At 39.4% G+C, this 18,467-nt stretch overlaps 1 protein-coding gene across 2 annotated transcripts; it reads right to left on the bottom strand.

The window, feature by feature from the left end:
• Positions 1-353: 353 nt before the first annotated feature.
• On the bottom strand, positions 354-17,175 carry EED (embryonic ectoderm development). 2 transcript variants are annotated; one of them, XM_039718545.1, is made up of 12 exons: positions 17,027-17,175; positions 14,328-14,480; positions 8,995-9,087; positions 8,008-8,073; positions 7,190-7,315; positions 7,001-7,082; positions 5,310-5,443; positions 4,349-4,482; positions 3,150-3,255; positions 2,227-2,385; positions 1,716-1,789; positions 354-682 (listed from the first exon to the last, which is right to left on the bottom strand). In XM_039718545.1, the coding sequence occupies exons 1-12, from the start codon at positions 17,144-17,146 to the stop codon at positions 556-558; spliced, it is 1,374 nt and encodes a 457-aa protein (XP_039574479.1). In that variant the 5' UTR covers positions 17,147-17,175; the 3' UTR covers positions 354-555. The 2 variants fall into 2 exon arrangements, with proteins under 2 accessions (XP_039574479.1, XP_039574480.1); XM_039718546.1 differs by having other exon boundaries at positions 5,352-5,443; positions 17,027-17,166.
• Between the last annotated feature and the right edge of the window lie 1,292 nt (positions 17,176-18,467).

The raw sequence follows: 18,467 nt of genomic DNA, 5'->3' as shown, positions 1-18,467 counted from the left end.
GTAATATTTTTCCCCCCTAGTCATTAACAGATATGGTGAGAAGCAAATTCCATTTTGAGATTACTAAAAATTAAATCAATTTCAATCTGCAGCTAACTTAAAGAATTAGTTAATTTTTTTTTTTTAAATTAACAATTATTTACATTATATTCTTAAGAGTAGCATTTCCTTTGTGTTGTCCTTGAATAAATGCTTCATTAGGTTTTTGAAAGGCACAAAATACAACTGCAAGCATAAATATACCAAATTTCTAGCAAGTTGACATACATTCATGTCTTAAGTCTAACAAAGAAATTTCCTAGGCCAGAAGTGAAAACTTCTTGTGGGAAATAATTAATAGGGACAATTCAGAAAACTTTACAAAAATACTTCTTTTTATTAAAAGCAGCAATTTCAAGCAGAACAATACACAGAATGTAAACATCACTAAGTCCAGCTCCAGCCTGCTGAACCTTCGAGAAAGTCTACACTAAATGCATCTACTGTACTAGCATGTTAACAGACTATATTATAATTTGAAAATATATTTTCTTCTATGAATTAAGAAAAAGTACTTTATCGTAATCTGTCCCAGCGCCAGATACTGGCATCATCACACACAGCTATAAGGATACTGCTATCCCTGCTAAAACTGGTCTGTCGGATGGCAGCAACACACTTGGGGTGAGTAAGGGTCGTACACCTAGAAAGAAAAGAAAATTATTCAGCTGCAATGTTAAATCTTCCTACTACATTATGGAGCGCTGTTTCGGTAATCCCTTATTTATGTGACCTAGGAGGCAACAGGATTATGGCCTTCATGGTGTATTTTGTATTCCAGATGAGGATTGGGAAAGCAGTTGCCTGTCCACCCACAGTTGTTTCTCATCCACCCAATTTTTATTGAAGCAAAGATTGAAAGCTTATTGAATTACATTATTTAGGATGTCATAATCAGTGTTATTTCACAGGGTTAGGAAAGAAAAATCAGAATCGTGTGATTAAAGACTGTAGCACTTCCAGGAATTTTATACATTAATGTATTCACATATACATATTTACATGGATTATATATAAATATATCAAGATATGTATAATATATAGGGTATATAAAAATAAAATGCATTAAGTATTTATATATACAGTGTATATCCATTTTATATACAATATTTTTCTGTGAGTGGGTTTGTTCATGGCCTTTTTTTGTGTTCGGGGTTTTTTTGCATTTGTATGTTTACACACATATATACATGCCTTTATGTATCTAAGAGACATCTGTGAAATTGCCTGGCAGCACACGTGAGGAAGGAGAAAGCCATAGTGTTTTCTCCACACTGTGCTCATAGCTCAGCTTTACACTCTCCTTTTTTACTCCAGTCCTGCCACCTATCTTGCCTTTGTCATGTGCTACACCAACCTGGCACATCTTCTCCTAACATCTTTGCAAAATTTCCACCCAATTAGCGAAAATTTTATTAGAGAAATAAATTGCCTTTTACTATATCTACCCATGGTAGCCAGCATAATCCAACTGGGACCTCTTGGCTTTATTATAATATAAATTATAAATCAGTGAGATATAATAAACATTGACCTTCAAGGGCTCACAATATTTATTTCCCTACTACTTATAATGGAAAGTAAGTAGTACTGTAAAGAATTTCTCTATAATCAGGAAAGGAAACAGAGAAGTACCCCAACTCCCTGACTTAGCAGAAACAAAATAAAGTACTCACTTGGCTTTATGTGGGTCCTCTATTTCTAAATCCCAAACATAAAGTTTGCCAACTTGATTGCCCAGAGCAAGCATCTTGAAAAGAAAGCAGAGGATAAAGAGGTTTTAAAATACTCCCTCAAAGAATAAAATCAGAATTTTATAAAGGCTCTAGAGCTGACAAACTATGTGTGAACATTTAAACATGAATGACTTAATGAGTTTGTTGGAGGACTCAGAAAGGCTGTAGAATTTGTCTCCTTTCTTCCATTTTATCAATCTCTGCAGACAGGGGGTGAAGACATCAGATAACTTATTTCTGGTGGAAAATTAGTATTTATTTTGTGGAATTTTTTCCCACAGGCAGAACCCAGAATGAAAAATCTGGAGCTCCTGCAGGCTCATATAAAGTCCCTTACAGCAAACCATTCTGTTTCTCAAACATCACATGAACCAAGACCCTTTCTGTACCCATAAACATGTAATCAGTGAAAAGCTACACACCTTCAAATACAGCAAAGTCAGACACGTACCTTTTGCCAGAAATCCATAGAAAATCTCATGTACCATATGTCACACTGGCTATAATCAAATCTCCCAAGAATGGTCACGTTTGACTCACTGGGCTTGATTTTATCTATATCATCTTCCATCTTGCCAGGCTTCCAGCAAACAATGGCATTTTCACAAGACTGGAGTGAAACAATGAAAAGAAAAATTATCTGTAATTTATACTGCAGAATCAGTCCAACTAGAAGCAAACATTTGATCTCACATCTTCCCCAATGACTATGAAAAGCAGAACTGAAAATCTCACCTCTGCCCTTAGATCACAGCCACATCACCAACAATAATCACTGTCCATCACTGGCAACCTGATGCCCTCACAGCTTTGCCAGGGACTGCAGGAGCCCTCCCTCACCCTCTTCAGATGAAGTCACCCAGATGTGCTCAAACACAATTTCATAGGCAGCTTAAACTTACATTGGTTTGAGGATAGTTTACCCAATCCCTCTGACTAACAGGACAGTCCACTCACCAATTGCTGGCATCAAGGAAGTTGACTGCCTGCTTTAATATCTGCAAGCCAATGTTACTAGTGGACACAATACATTAATCAAAGTTACTCCATTATGGTTACTCCTCATCTCACTCTTTAGCAGGATCCCTACATAGTATCTAGAGATTCCCTTTCCACATGTTCTGTGCAGATTCTGGTTAGCCAGAAACTCTTTACTTGTAACAGAGTACAGCTGTAGTAAGAATTTTGCTTTTTAAGTATAAGCTGCTTACCCACACATCCTGATATGTAACAAAATTCCCAGCACACTCCAAAAATCATTTGACGCAAGGCAGTAATTTAACCTAAGACCCACACGCTAATAACATTTCTAAGGTGTAGGGATCCTCAGGACCAACAAATAAATGTAATGTAGCTGAAAAAGCTGCAGATTACCTTGGAAAGAATGAGGTCTCCCAGCCACCGTACACAGTCAACATAGTTTCTATGTATGTCTCTTGTAGAAAAGTCAGGAAAGTGAATTTTCTGGGAAACAAAAGGCCTGTGGAGAAAATTGCCAAGTGAGATTTAGAAAAACAAACACAGAAGCACAAATGTAATTTTTAATAATCAGTTTTAACATATTTCAATGTTAAAAGAACAAGCCCAGCTTTTTAACAGTTTTATAACAAAGTAGACTTTGTATGCAGCTTGTTTTTCTTTTTAATAGTAATAGGAAGAGTCCTTGTTTTCATCCTCATTCCTAATGAAATAACTAAGTTTCCCACGTAAAAGACTGTGCAGAGATAGTGCTGAGTAAAACTACTCCTTCAGATGCTGAATACAATGTCTGTCACCAAATACTTCAAGAACTAATTAAAGCTCAGTCTTCCTGATGCTGCTTCTGCAACATCCAAATTGTTAAATAGAAATGCACACTTTAAAAAAAATAATCATTTTTAAAAAAGCACGCTAAAAAGCATCATTTAATATTTGGTAACATTACCAAAAAAAGCCAGAGTATTTTCACAGCTAGTCTCATTGCTGAACATGTTCACTGTGTTTTAGACTCTTCAATTCTCTCAATGGTTTAACTGGAAGTTAAGATCAAAAAGTTGAAGAACTTCATAAAGGAGAATTTATCTCATATCTAATTGCTATGTTTAGTTGATAATTTACTCATATCTGAGGTCAAACCAGAGAATGATGAAAATTAAAGTTATTACTATGTAAACAGCTTTTTTCCCACCCCAAAGTAAAAAAATACACAATAATTAACTACTCAATATAAGATTATTTGTCACATTTAATTACACAGATTTGATTCCCTTCTAGAAATTTTGAGATGAGATTATATGAAGAAAAGATACTGACATCTTGAAATGCATGAAATACAAGCTTTAAGATAATTCTAGACATTTTCTAGTCTAGCAAATAAGAAACAATTGAGATATTTAAAAATAAAAAAATTGGGATTTTGAATCAGAATTCAATAAAATTCCAGTGAAGCCAACAATAATAAGACACACAATCCAGTGAGATTCAACATCCATGTCACTACCCAAAGATTCCCAATAAGGAAAGGAATTAACCTGGACCATTGATAGGAGTATTGATGTGTTGTAAAGACAGACAAGGAGATGAAGACTACATACCTGTTGGTTTTGTTTGGGTTGTACTCATAAGACTCTTTGATAGCATTAATCATTCTCTTGGAATTGATTCTCCAGAGTTTTAGAGAGTGATCCATCCCACAGGACATGATTTTTTCACCAAGAAGATCGTAATCCTATGTATATAAAATAATTTTGAGTACTCCCATCCTATGCTGGATTACATCAACTCAGATTTTATTCCATCACTTCCATCAAACAGAATTTTATGCATAGAGCATGCAATAAAAGTGAATATTTCAAATAGAAAAACACTAAGAATGTAATCCACCTTATTGCAAAGCAGCACAGCATCTTAATAATTATATTTAGTGTCTCTAAAGAGAGACATATTCAACAGCACTGACAGACAGTGAATCTAGAGCTAGTTCTCCTGCTTCACTAAGTTCCCTAGAAGCAACTTTGGCAGAATTCCAGGGCTACAACATCGGTGAATAATACAGTCAGGTTTTCTACAGATGCACCCCTCACCTTTCACAACAGGTCACGCAACAGGAATGGAAAGAGTTCTTAAGAACAGCATATTAAAAGTTAACTATTCTAGTTGATGTTTGCTGGGTACCAGTGTCTACTCACAGCCACTGAAAAACAATTTAACTCAAACAACTTCTTTCCTTCACTACTGTGCCTCTCCAAGTTCATTTGCTTATGCTGCTTTGACTTGATGAGAACTCAAGAACTTCAAAAGTGGGACCATCATGAAATGTTTTTACTCTTTCTAGACCCACTGAGCCCTATTTTGCTCATTCTAGGCTGCACCCTGAGTAAACCAGCTACTGAAACACACAGATCCTGTCTGTAAGAAGTGGCCACATCAATCAAACCACCTGACATTTAAAGTTGTCTATCCCCTTAAAACAGTATTTATGCACTTCCAGATGGTTATTTTTAAGTAGCTATAATATCTAAACAGTGCACAAGAGGATAAAAAGTTGCTTACTACCCTCTGTAAATCTAAATCACTGCCCCATGATCTTCCACTTACTGCACTTAACACCTCATCCCTGTGCCCTTCTACTCCTCCAAATATTGCAACCAGCGTGTCTGTCTGGATGTTCCACAGTCTCAATGCATGATCTATAAAGAACAAATAGAATTACATGCTGCTTTTTATATGTACATTTGAATAATATATTTCAGCTTAATCACTTTGAGTAACAGGTGTTTCGGTCAACATCAAAAAAGCACTTAATTTTTTTTTTTTGTTAGAAACAACAGAATTGCATTAACTGAAATTGTTATTATAACTAATTTACTGTTAAAAGTAATTCTGTAATTGAAAAAGTGTGCCCACCCCCTCCCCTAGGGACAGTTTCTAGCAAAAACATGCTTGGATCTTTAGATCATCCAAAAAGCAAAGGAAAGTCTGATCTCAGAAAAATATGCTTTTAGCCTGTCATAAGAACAATTTTATGCATCAAAAAATGCTAGAATTCCTTTCTGCCATTCTAACACCGACATTCAGAAAAGTTATGATTTTCCATTCTTTAACCTTTAGAACATTATTCTTGGTGAACCACAGTCAGTAAGGAAGGGAAAAACTGTTTACATAAACAATATGTATTTCAAAGTTAATCAGACTAATCCAATTATTTGAAGTTTTAACAATTTCTAATGAAGAACCTCTAGTGTATCTCTTGTTTGGAAATGGGAACCTCTAGTGTATTTCCCTTTTGGATTCCACAAGTACATTGCATTGAAATACAGCAAAACCCAAAATCCCAGAAGGGAAACAGGTGGCCACGCAGTCCCAAATAGTTTTCTCTTTTTTAAATAATCACTCAGCCAAGAAGTTCTAGCAGCCCAAATAATCTCCTGGCTCATGTCTTCTCAGCAATAGCACCTGGTCCAGATATAGCATATTAAAACTTGTAGTACTATGGCTGATGTCAAAACATTATTACAAAGAGAACCTAAAAAATATACAGAAACTGCATATTTACAGACCCAGAGCACCAACTTGACCATTGCAAGCATGAGAGAGCTTCCCAACTCCTGTTCTCATGTAGCTTCATCGGCAAGTTCAAATATACTGAGGTGAAGACTCCCCTTAAGTGAATGCTTCCAACTCAAAAATTCCTGAAGGCTAGCTCCTTGTGGCAGATCATTCCCTTACTTAACAGAACAGTCAAGATCAGGAAGTTGTGACTGTCAGAACTTTCTGGACAAGCCCATAAGACACTACACCAAAAACTTCCTTTACTAAAATGCTTTTTACAGAGTCCAGTTAAAGTTCCCAAGCAACGGACAATCCACGTTTTCCCTCATGAACAGGATGGTGAATGCTGTCTGCAATGTTAAGAGGTCCCCACTAGATGGCAACGTGATTCAACAACTGAAAAATTTCAATCCAACTGTCAGAAAGCAAAGAGCAAACCCAAGGCTCAGGATTTTTCTTACCTAAAAAGCAGCACTACTTACTCCACCCTTTACATCATAGGTGGAGTTATGGTTGTAGGCCATGGATTTAGTAAAATATAAAATAAATAGCCATGATTTGCTCTCAACTTTCGAAGTGAACCTGTTCAGTGCCATTCACAAAAAAAAAAAACCCATGAAGGTTTTTGGCCATATTCAAGACCAAACTCCAATCCAAAGTATCTTTATACAAAAACAACAGAGGTTTTTCCTCACCTTTGCTTACAGATAAAAGAAGATTTGGATCTCTTGGATGGAATTTCAGTTCATTAATTGCATTTCCATGGCCCACGTAGTGCTGGGATAGAATTCAGAGACCAAGTTACCATTTCCCCTCATCTTAGAAGAAAAAAGTGTCATGCCTTACTAAAACACAAGCTGTATCTCAAAGTTCTGAACACTCACCTTTATGCACTGCATTGTAATAGGATTAATTATCCTAATAATACCCCTGGATCCTGCTACAGCCAGAAGAGGATGGCTTGTATTGCTATCATATGTCCATGCACAGGTATAGAAATTTTCATCTGCCTACAATGCCTCAAGTTAAGGATCACAGAACAAACAGGAGATATTTTTTATTTTTCTAAACAACATTTTATTTTAAACAAACCTGTTGCTATTTCATCCAAGTGCCCAGGAGTCTCTTCTGAACCCATAAGAAAAATAAACACATTCAATTATACACCTGCAGATACCAGCAACATCACCTTTTCTACAATGCTCACTTCTGTTCCATAACAAAAAAGGAAGACCTTCTCTTTCATGGCATCACCTTTGATTGGGAATAATGAATCATGACCAAGTTCACAGTTTAATGATTGGTATATTGCAAATGATCAACACAAATTATTAATGCTTCAGAGAATGAAACACAATTCTTAGGCTTTAAACCCAGTTCAAATTCACAGGGAAACTGAGACCACTGAAAAGCAGGGAAACATTATACAAATATTAGTGTTGGGAAGATTAAACTGATGGAGAATCAGTTTTCAGATATTTTTAATATAGACTGGTTCCTGAGTCTGCGTTTTTAACATTTTTTCAACAGGAGGGATTCTAGGATGTGGGAAAGAGGCAAGACTTGGACCTAACATAAAGAATGCACCGCATGAGCAAAGTATTAAATCACAGACAAAACATTTTCATGGTTTTCTGCCCAAAGTCTCTTGATTTTTCATAAAGAAGAAGCAAACATGTGGGTATTTAACTTAAAAGGATACATCAGCATCCACATAAGACTGCAACAGACGTATTTCTCCTTGGGAATGACATTCATATAAAGTAACCTGGAGAAAACAAACCAAAAATAAGTAAGTGAGAGAGACTGCTGCTTAGTTGGGACATTTCAAAATGTAATCACATGCACCCATCTATTGACTGCCTGATGGGGAGAGGTAGAGTGCCTCTATGGTTTAGATTTCATCCATCATCCATTTGTTTACCAGGTGGAAATGGTTTGATAAAAGAATGCCCACAGCAGTTTCAGTAAAGCACCATTCCAGGACTTGTCAGCTGTCCTTCCCAGATATTGAAGACTATTCTTTGAATTGCCTTAATAAGATAAACCCTTGTTGGAATTAATTACTGCAGTTATCTCTAATGTGACTTGGTCTTGTAATGAGTCACTGATACTTTGCTTAAACTTAGTGTTTCTGGTGACTTGCCAGGCAGAACAAACCTAGAAATGAAACACTTTATATTTATTCACAACACTTGCATAAAACGTACTTCTCAGGGGTTATTTTCAAGACTGAAATGACATCAAACATTGTTCAGAGGAAGTCTATAAATTCCCTCCACACAGGCCATGAATTTAGCTACTGAGCTGGCTGGCATAAGCCAGCCACTGTTGCGGACAGTTCTCATCCTGTATATATATGTACACTACTTTTAGATAACAATATTTATGAAGAGTAACTTTATTAAGAAGATACCTTTATGCACCTCCTTTCCTTATCCCATATGCATATTACTGTATGACTTCTTTCTTTACTACATAGCTAAATCACCAAATAGCTAAGATGACTTCATAGAACAATCCAAAGGATGCAGCTCTCCCAGATAACAGATGCTACATATCTTCGAAATACATCTGTTTATATTAAGTATTGCATGTCCATACCAAACACAGGTAAAGGGATTGCTTGAAAACAGGAAAGCATGCAGAACCACACAGAAGGGCGTATGATGAAAAACAGATTACTCACTCTGTTGCTGCCTACAGTGGCAAAAACAAGAGGATCACCTTCTTTACTGTGCCAGTTAAACTGGACTCCAAACAGAGGCTGGCCATGGTCCTCCTATACGTGTAAAGTAAGTTTAGAGATAAAAAATCCAACCAAACCCATAGGCATATCATTGCTGTGAAATTCAACAGTTTCATTGACAAGTTTCCCTCCTCAAACTAATGGGTTCACAGCCAGTATAATTTTAGACAGTGAATAGTTAACAATCATAGTTTTGTAACACCACATTTTAACATGGCTGTCTTAAAGGGAGGTTAAAGGAATATTCTGACAAACACACCCCTCCCTTTTCTTTCTCCACCAACCTTTTAAAAAGTAAATGGGAAGAACTCAGTTATGCCTAGAAGCTGGCAGAACTCCCAAGTTGTATTTGCAGCTCTAGTATTTTGGTTTACAATTTTCAGTAAGGCGACCTGTGCATCTAAGGTCATCTTTATATGCATTTTCTATCCCAATTACAGGGAAGGATTACCAGGAGAGAGAAGAATTATACTGGTATAAGGATGGAGAAGGGCCACATTTAACTATTACATTACAATTAGGTCTTGTAACTTTGTCACAGACACAAGGAACTTTCTCCCAGTGTGTCACAATACTGCTACAAAGTTCATGTCTACAAAATGTTTTCAGACCGCCTTTACAAATAGTTACCAGAGAAATGCCAAGTATTATTTTTATACAACTTACATCAGTTTGAGAGAAAAAAAAGGAGGTATGTTTATGAATTGTGATGAATATGGTGGTGCTTGTTAATAATTGATAACAGTATTTTGGCCTGTCCTGACAGGATGTTTTCAGCAAGAATAATGTTCATTAAAGTGCCTCCCCACAGGGGACTGTCTGGGACAGTGCAGGCAGGAAGGAAGTGTCTCATGATGGCTGTTCAGCAGCCTTCAAATGGCAGCACTTCAGAGACAACACAAGAAGTAGCAGCCCTGGCAGCTCTGGCCTATCCAAAACCAAAGAATAAATTCGAGGAGGGGGTGTGAGTAGGGAGTCTAACACTCCTTAGAAAAAGAAAAGTAAAGGAAGCCTGAAAAAATTTTAAATAGCATTATTTACTGAGAAAGGTAGTATCTGTTATTGACAGAAATAAGTAGAAGAGCTAGAAAGAGCAAGCAGAAAATCTTTCAGAGATTAAGGCCCTCCTGCAATTCTTAAGAGAGGTAACAACTTTCAAAGCTCAATACAGATTTAAAAGAATTGTGTAAAGCTTAACTCAAAGCATTACCCATCATAACACAAAAGCACAAACTAATGGCTATATAAGATGAGGGATATAGGATATTAAGAAAGGGAAAAGTAGCAGGGCTCTTAGTAACCCCAGAACAGAAGGACAAAACAGGTATTCAGTATTTGTAAAGTATTCCAGTAGAACTAGAAATGAAGAATGAGGAAAACCATAAGCCATAATATTGCATACACATGGCCATGACCTTTTGTGTGAAATACATTTATTAATTTTACTTTTCAGCAATAAATTTATTAATTTTACTTGGTAGCCTTAAATTATGACTGTATTTAAGTTTTGTTTGTGAGAGATCAAATTGAAAATGCTTAATAAAGTTTTTCCACTAATAATAATTTGGTTTCAAATTTTTGCTTGAAGGAGTTCCTGCTGCTGAGCAGTGAGTGCTTCTGACAGATCACATGAAGATAATACAGGTAAAATGAATGGGTTCCCACTGCTTTATTACAGAGATATATTAGCAGGCTTTGCATTTGTTTTTCTGGAACAACCTTGTTCTCTGTTATATGCCCTGCTTCTGATAAATTTAACAAAATACAGAAAGTGAAAAGCAGTATGTTTTTTGCCCTCAAGATAGGATATTTTTCCAGTATAAGTTGCAATAAGTTTCTGATTTTCTAGGTAGGACCCAGAGTAAGGTGATACGTAGAGATACATAACAGAGTGGTACACTGTTTCCATATTTTTATATTTGAGTACCTGCCTAAAGTATTTTTCAAGCCTTTGCAAAGAAAACCTATTTCCCTGGAAAAAATTACTCTGCAAGACAAATGTCTTTAGTCTACTTACTTCACCCACACTACATTTCTCACACCAAGTGCTACAATCTCCAGGAGCAATCTCTGTATATATTGCAGTTTTGCTGGTGTTTGATGGATGAAGCAGCCAGACAGAGGCTCTTGCAGGAAGATACAGGATATCTGCAGAAGCTCTGCTCCTATTTAAACTCCCAACATCCCCCATGGTCAGACACAGCACACAGCTATTTCGAAAATACTTGTCTGCTCTAATTTTTGACCCAAGTGCTAAACAATAAAGGACGTTTTCCAAAACATTGTACTTCTAGGTGCCGTACACGATGGCTATGCTCAGATGCCAAGTATGTGACACAAATCTGACACTGGTTTGTACAGACAGAAGTGACCCAGATACTCGTCCAAAAGTAAAATTGTGAAATTCCATATTGTCCCTGCTATGAATAAAAGGCACAAAACCCAAAGTACCCAGGTTCTTCATGCACTAGAGAAAGAAGGCAGAGAAGAAAACAGACCAATTGCTACAGAAGCAAATAAACAAACAATCAATGGCAAGTTCCAGCCTTACTCACTCAACATCAACTTGGGTTAAATCAAAAAGTAAGATCAGACCTGGTTTTAAACAGAAAGCAGTGAAGTCATTACAGTGGCAAAAATAATCACCTGCATGAATGCCTTTTAATCCGTGTGTCCCACCCTGCCAGTCGGGAACCAACAACCCACATGTGCATTTCCAGTTCCCAGAAGTGGAAGTAAGCCATTGTGGGCAGTAGGTTTAGTTACATTTAGTTTCCATTACACGCCAACAAGCTAGAATTCTGCGTGTCATTGCATACTGTTCCCAGGTCAGGGGACAGCAAGTAGAAGCTGAGACAACACAGGGCTGCTTACAACTTAAGCACACACCCTAAGCAGAAGTAAAGGGTAGGGAAAATAATGGCATTGCTTTAAAGGGGGCACAACAAAGCAAAATATACACGGTTTTCTGCTGAAAGATCTCTCAGCAAAATATATATGTATATACGAGGATGTGCAACTGTACTAGCTGTGTTAGCTGTATATGCTCATTTATAAACTTTATTTCCATTCAGCTCACAGAAAGCAGAGATTTTTCAGTACATCTTACAAGTAACTTACTACTGCATAAAGAAATAAGGAAGTTTTTTATTTCCTGACATTTTCCAAGTTGTATTTTTGTTTTCCAGATGCTTAAATTTCATTCAAAATAACTCCCAAAGTAGTGTTTAGAACATATATTTAGCAAGCACTGAGTTCTTCAGGCTGAGTCATAATTGTTTAACACTCAAAGCAGACAGTAATGGCCATATTTGTTTCCGCAAGGAAAAAGCTAAAAAACAAAATAAGAGGGGAAAACCAAAAGTACGAAAGTGGAAAAACACGTAATTTATACACCCCTAAAGAATATTAATTTCTACGATCTTTAAATCATGTAGACCCTTTATTAACTTTAATACCTGCACTTTACAGCATAGTTCCAAAACATATAAACTAGGGGATATATGACATGGTACTCAAAAAGTCACAAGTGCCTTTCTAAACCCACATACAACATTCAATCATTAGAGTTTTCTCCAAAGTATCTACAAAGTTAGTATGGAAGAAAAGGAAAAGGAAAAGAAGAGAGGCTTTCTCAATCATGAAGTAAAAAAACAAATTTGGCTGCTACTTAGGTCTTCGTCTTAACATGCAAATCTCTTATTATTACCATTAATTTCAAACCAAAGAGAAATGGGGAAAAAAGCTAATAAAAATACCCCACTTAATTGAAATGCTACATTTACTCCCTCACAGCTTGATTCCACTTGCACAGGAATCTGTTCCCAGGCCCTGATCCAAATCCAAGGAAGCCAGGGATTGCTTAGTTTCATAGCTTGGTCTTTTGGATCACCCTACAGTGGGGTCTGGATTGACACCGGGGTGAGGGAATGTTTTGTTTTCCCAGAAGACACTTGGAAAGTACTAACCTTTTTGTCTGCAGACAGAAAATAAGTATGAGTAACAAAGCTCAGAACTTGTTAAAAGTTTGGGTGTCCAAAGACCCGTGTCTGTTTGAAGTATAACTTGAAGCTGCAAATAGCACCATCTGTGGGGGCGATTCACACGAATCACAGGAACTGCTGCCTACCTTGGTGAAATGAAACAACTTCCCTCCTCCTACACCCTCAAAGGCCTGGAGGCAATTTTTATACTTCAAGAACACAATAAGATCAATTTGTTTCCCAGATACTTTTGTCAGTGTAACTTCGTATCACAATTTCTCCACTGGCAAAGCTCATTTAGAAGGTTTCCATACTCCAAACCTTTTATCCCCTCCCACTCAGATTTCCCAGTGTTTCACTAGGGCAACCTGAAGACAAAGCTCAGAAAAGGAGCCACATCAGCACAGCTCCACAGTTAAGCAGAGAGGGAATGAAAAAAATAATCTTAGAGCAATTGTGCAGAAAATTTCTACTGCTGAGCTACACAGATCCTCACAGTTTGCCATAACTCCCATCTTGCCACATAAATAGTCCTCACGAGGCTGAGGAATGAGAAAAAGAAGAACATCCTGACAGAGTAAAATAGTCATGAATGAGAAAACTCATTCAGTCCACCACAGTCTGTCACCAGTGCAGAAAGAAACAGCACTAAGCTAAAACAGCAGAACAGGGAGTAAAGACCATGAATCCACACCCCTTAAAGCCATCAGGTGCTACAAGGAAAGATACATACTGCTTGAATCAGGAGCTAACACACGATCCCAACACTCACAATAAATTAACCAGATTGCACTACACAGTAGTTATGATACTGCCAGAGGACAGAAAATACCTGATCTGGTTAAGTGTGAGGAAAAAGTTACTCTAACATTGTTGGGTTGATTTGTTCAGGGTTTTTTTCAACACATAGAGAAATCTGTGCAGGTTCTGTGCTTTGCATGGAATTGTCACAGGTTCTGTTTTTGTTCAATTTGTTTATCTGACTTCTTATATTTATCTCTAGTAACTACAGCTTCAATACATAATCACAGCATCACACAAAACTTTGCAAACCGTACAAAAACAAGGTTAATTGCAGCACTATCTACTGTTTCCTATTTCTTAGTATCCTTTTTCTTCAAAACTTTGGCTATTCCAAGCAAGAAAGGTAACTGCTTCAAATCAGCAGGGAACATAATTGCTTAAAGATATTTATTTAAAAGTATCTACCTTGATGCTGTCTCACAGCCAACATTAACATTGGTGCCAGTAAGTGATGCCCAGCATTCCCTGAAGCTCACACATACCTACCTTCAGGCTATTTACACATTTGAAGGAATATTTGCACTTCTTCGACTTCCATTTTCCTTTCCCCCAGCTTTTTCTTCCTGGAGCATTAGGAGTGTTTGTTGGCGTATCAGGGCGCTCGGTGTTAGTACCGCTTTCAATACTAACAGCATCATCCTGAAAACATGCCAAATTATACAGAATGTCACAGAGAGATCATAACTGCTGTATAAATTCAACTAATCTTGCAGCACATGGCCTTTTCACTTTTTGTCGTTCATAAGTACAGATCTCCCAGGACTTGGTGTTATTTAGATTCATGTATTTAAATCTAATGCCAGCATAATAGCATTCCTCTCTAGAAACAGAACATGAATCACATGAGGACTAATCCAAGAGGGAGAGATATTAACTGCGATCTAGTGACGTTTCTCCAGAATACTGGTAGCTGCCCTTAAGAAAATGTCTAGAGATAAAGCAGCTGCTTGCCCTAGAAAACATCTTTGATCCAGATGAAATGAGTACTTCTGAAGTGCTGAAGAAGAGTTGTTTGTGTAAAAACATGAGGCTTGACCTTACCAAGAACCGAGCCATTCTGGGGCTTCTCCACACCCTCAGCAGCACCACTCACAGCACAGTTCTGCAGCGGGTCAGCATCGACATCAGAAGACAAAGTCCCTCCTCTCCCTCCTGCTCTTTCCCACAGACACTTACTTGTTTCCACTAAAAGCTAAATTCTGATCAGCTAACTAATCCAACTGGCCTGCCATACATTAGCATAAGATAAGAATGGGGCAAACTGAAAAATAAAGGGATACACAAAACACCCGGTCCAGCCGCTGAGAGATTTTACATCGGCTTTGGACATCAGCAGAAACTACAATTTCCTGTGTGGTCTGACTGCAGGGCAGTGTTTAACAGGACATTTCCCTGCATCACCTGTCACAGAGCACTTCACCTTCACCTGCACTGAACTGCCAACCCCGTGCTTCCGTATGAGTACATTCAGCTTGTTAAAAAACAACTTTTCCCATTTTTTTTCTGGCAAGATAGTCCATTCACTTTCCAGACTAGTGGGGGGGAAACAACTCATCCCAGGCCAGGTAAATTCTAGAGCTGAACTAAGGGAGACAAAGGCAGACAACAGCCTGTCACTGTAGGAGATTCACAAAGCTGCATTAGCAACTGCACTAGGAATATGGAATGAGGTCAACTACAAACATTAATACACCAATTTCCACCAAGCATTCATTCTTTGTGCCAGTTTCATGTCTGTTTTATCAGAAGGCTGAACAGGTGCACTAGTCTTTGTTTGCCCAACAGCTCTGAAAAACAGGACATTCAGAGGACAAAAAGGAGGAAAGATATCACAAGCGTGGAAGTATACTGCCCAAATCTCGATTAATTCCCTTCACATTGGGCCCCTAAAAGAGCCAACCCTCCACTAATATTCAGAACCAAATTTAACAATTTTTAAGTTTTCCTGTTTTATCTCCTTTATCCTAAAAAAATGTCAGAGTTGCCAAATTCTCATCTCCCAAGCACACTTGCCAGAATTTTTATACTTGACAAGACTGAGGTTTTCTCTGGACTAGACAGATACAGCCAACGTGAGAACACCGGGCAGCTGGTGTGCTGCAACTGTACCAGGCACCTGCAACCACCACATAACCAACAAACCTGCACACAGGACACCTGCAGAGCAAAAGAAACCCTTTCTCCAAATCAAAACCATTATGTCAATTTTTAAACAGAATCCCCCGTCTTGCAGGAGTAGTGGAGTCCAGTAACAAACTCTTGAAAAAGGAATCCCTTCACCACCGAGGCAACCAACAGAGAATTGTATAATCAGAATGGTTTGTGATGGAAGGGACCTTAAAGATCATCTAGTCCAACCCACTGCCATGGGCAGGGATACCTTTCACTAGACCAAGCAGTGTAGAGCCACATCCAGCTTGGCTTTAAACATCTCCAGGGATGGGGCAACCTATTCCATGCTCAGTGATAGCCTAAAACTGACAACAAATTAAGCCTGAACGCCTGTCACCAAATTACACTTGGAGCCACAAATGCTGCTGAGTTATGAAAAACAAACCCAAGAGCAGCAGTGTGGAACATCTCAAACCTGCCTGTCACCTCACAGGCACCACTTCCAAAGGTTGTGGAGGATGCGGTCCAGATCCCTCACTTGCTGGATAAGCGCAGAAAAAAACTTCCACACACTACAAAACACACACACAGTAACTACACAACCCCTCTCCACACCAGCAACTACTCGATAAAGTGACTGCTTGATACCTCAGGTTAAGTTTACCTGTCAGGTATAAAGTTATTCTACATCAATCACATTACCTTTGCTCTGAACACTAGAATTTCACCTAACCTAGAGGTTCCAGACCCCATCCCTGCTGCCTTCTGCTCACAGTAGCTTACAAGCACCATCTCCTACTTCTCATTCACCAAAAGGCTGCACACATAAACTTGTGCTGCATGTTACTCTACAACGTGACAGTGAAGACACACAATGCAAAACTGCAAGAAAGATGGAAAATGCAGCTGGTTCGCACGGAAAATTTTTTTTTAAAAGTCTGGCGGTTTGAAGCAGAGTTCCAGACAGAGCCCGCTCGCAGTTTGGGCCTCAAATCCACCTTCCCCCACGTGGAGGCGAAGCGGGACTCTCTCCCCCCATCCCCCCGTGCCGCCTCCCCCTCGCCCGGCCTCACGTTCTCGTCGCCGGACAGGTCCCCGGGGTTACTGTTCTCGTCGCTGCTCAGCTTCTGCTTCTTCGCCGGCATCTCTCCCGCCGGTGCCGCCGCCGCCGGGGCTTCTCCCCGCTCAGACATCTTCCCCGCCCCCCACCCACCGCCACGCAGCCGCAAAGCGCGGACGGGAGGTCGGAAGGGCTGTCGGGGCCTCCCTGCGGCGGCCACCGAGCCGAGCCGGCTGGGCTGAGACCCCCTTGTCCCTCTCCCGCTCATGCCCCCTCCCGCCCGGGGTACACCGGGGGTTCCCGCTGGGCGATCTCCCCTGGAAGGGCTGTGCCGTAAAGCGGCCGCGCTGCCCGTGCCGGGGCGGCCGGGCCGGCGGAGCCCAGCTTTTCCCGCCGCTGGAAAAGCGCCCTGCCCGCTCCTGGAAAAGCGCCGGGGCGGCGGGGACCCCGCTCGTCTCGGGGGGCTCGGCCGAGAACCCGCCCGTGTAGTCACAGCGCGGTGGCGCTTGCCTTGCTGTAGCCCGAGCGCGCGTGTGGTGCAGAAACAAACAGCCCCGTTGGGCGCGGGGGTGAGCGACCTCTGTGCCCATCTTGTCTTGTGCCCAAGGGGTTTGCTGGGCCTTGGTGGTTTGTTTTGTTTTGTTTATTTGTTTTGTTTTTGGTTTTTTGTTTTGTTTTGTTTTTTGGGTTTTGTGTGTGTGTGTGTGTTCTCTTACTCCACAAAAGTCCTTCAGTCTGCAAGTAGTGTTTTAGTATGAGACAGGCTCTTCTTTGCTTCCTTCTTCTGTACTCTCCGGCAAGCTCCTTCTGCAGCTGTAAATTAAATAACTGCACTTGCAGGTTTTTGTTTGTCCATTTATTTGTTCGCAAACCACAGGTCCCAGAGTCATAATAGTTATGAACAGTTAAAAAAAACCAAAAAACTTCTAACAAAGGGGAAAAGTAGTCTGCCTACAGGCACAGCATCTTATCTGCTATTCTTGTAGAGGCAGAAACAAGTCTTTTCTCCCTGAGGGAGACATTCCAGTCTCAAAAAAGCTTTGAGGGGAGTGACGGAAGTGAGCAGTGCCTTGTATGTAAAATTGTATCTCGAATGAACTTCACAGATAAAGAGGAAGAGATATACTTCAAATGGTGTGTGTAAAATAGTGGTTTTAGCAATAAACAGTCTCAGTTCTGCAGAACTGTAGGCTCCAATGAAGCACTACACGACATACAGCAAAAGGTGGTAGGTTGCAGGTAAAAGCCCTGCATAGGTCTCTGCTGTAAGATTGACGTTTTGGTAGAAGTGTTTGTGGGAAAACATACAGGCTTGTTTCTAAAATACAGCAGGATCTTGTAATTAAGAATAAATCATGACTGCACTGCAGATTTGTTGAAAGAAGGGCAGGCACAAAGTTTTCAGGCAGAGGGAATTTTGAACTTCTCCCTGTGGGTGCCCTTGAGCTACTGGG

Source organism: Passer montanus, unplaced genomic scaffold (assembly GCF_014805655.1).
Source record: "Passer montanus isolate IOZ18808 unplaced genomic scaffold, ASM1480565v1 scaffold4, whole genome shotgun sequence".
In the NCBI taxonomy this organism is placed as follows: domain Eukaryota; kingdom Metazoa; phylum Chordata; class Aves; order Passeriformes; family Passeridae; genus Passer; species Passer montanus.
This window is presented reverse-complemented; position numbering and strand designations above follow the sequence as displayed.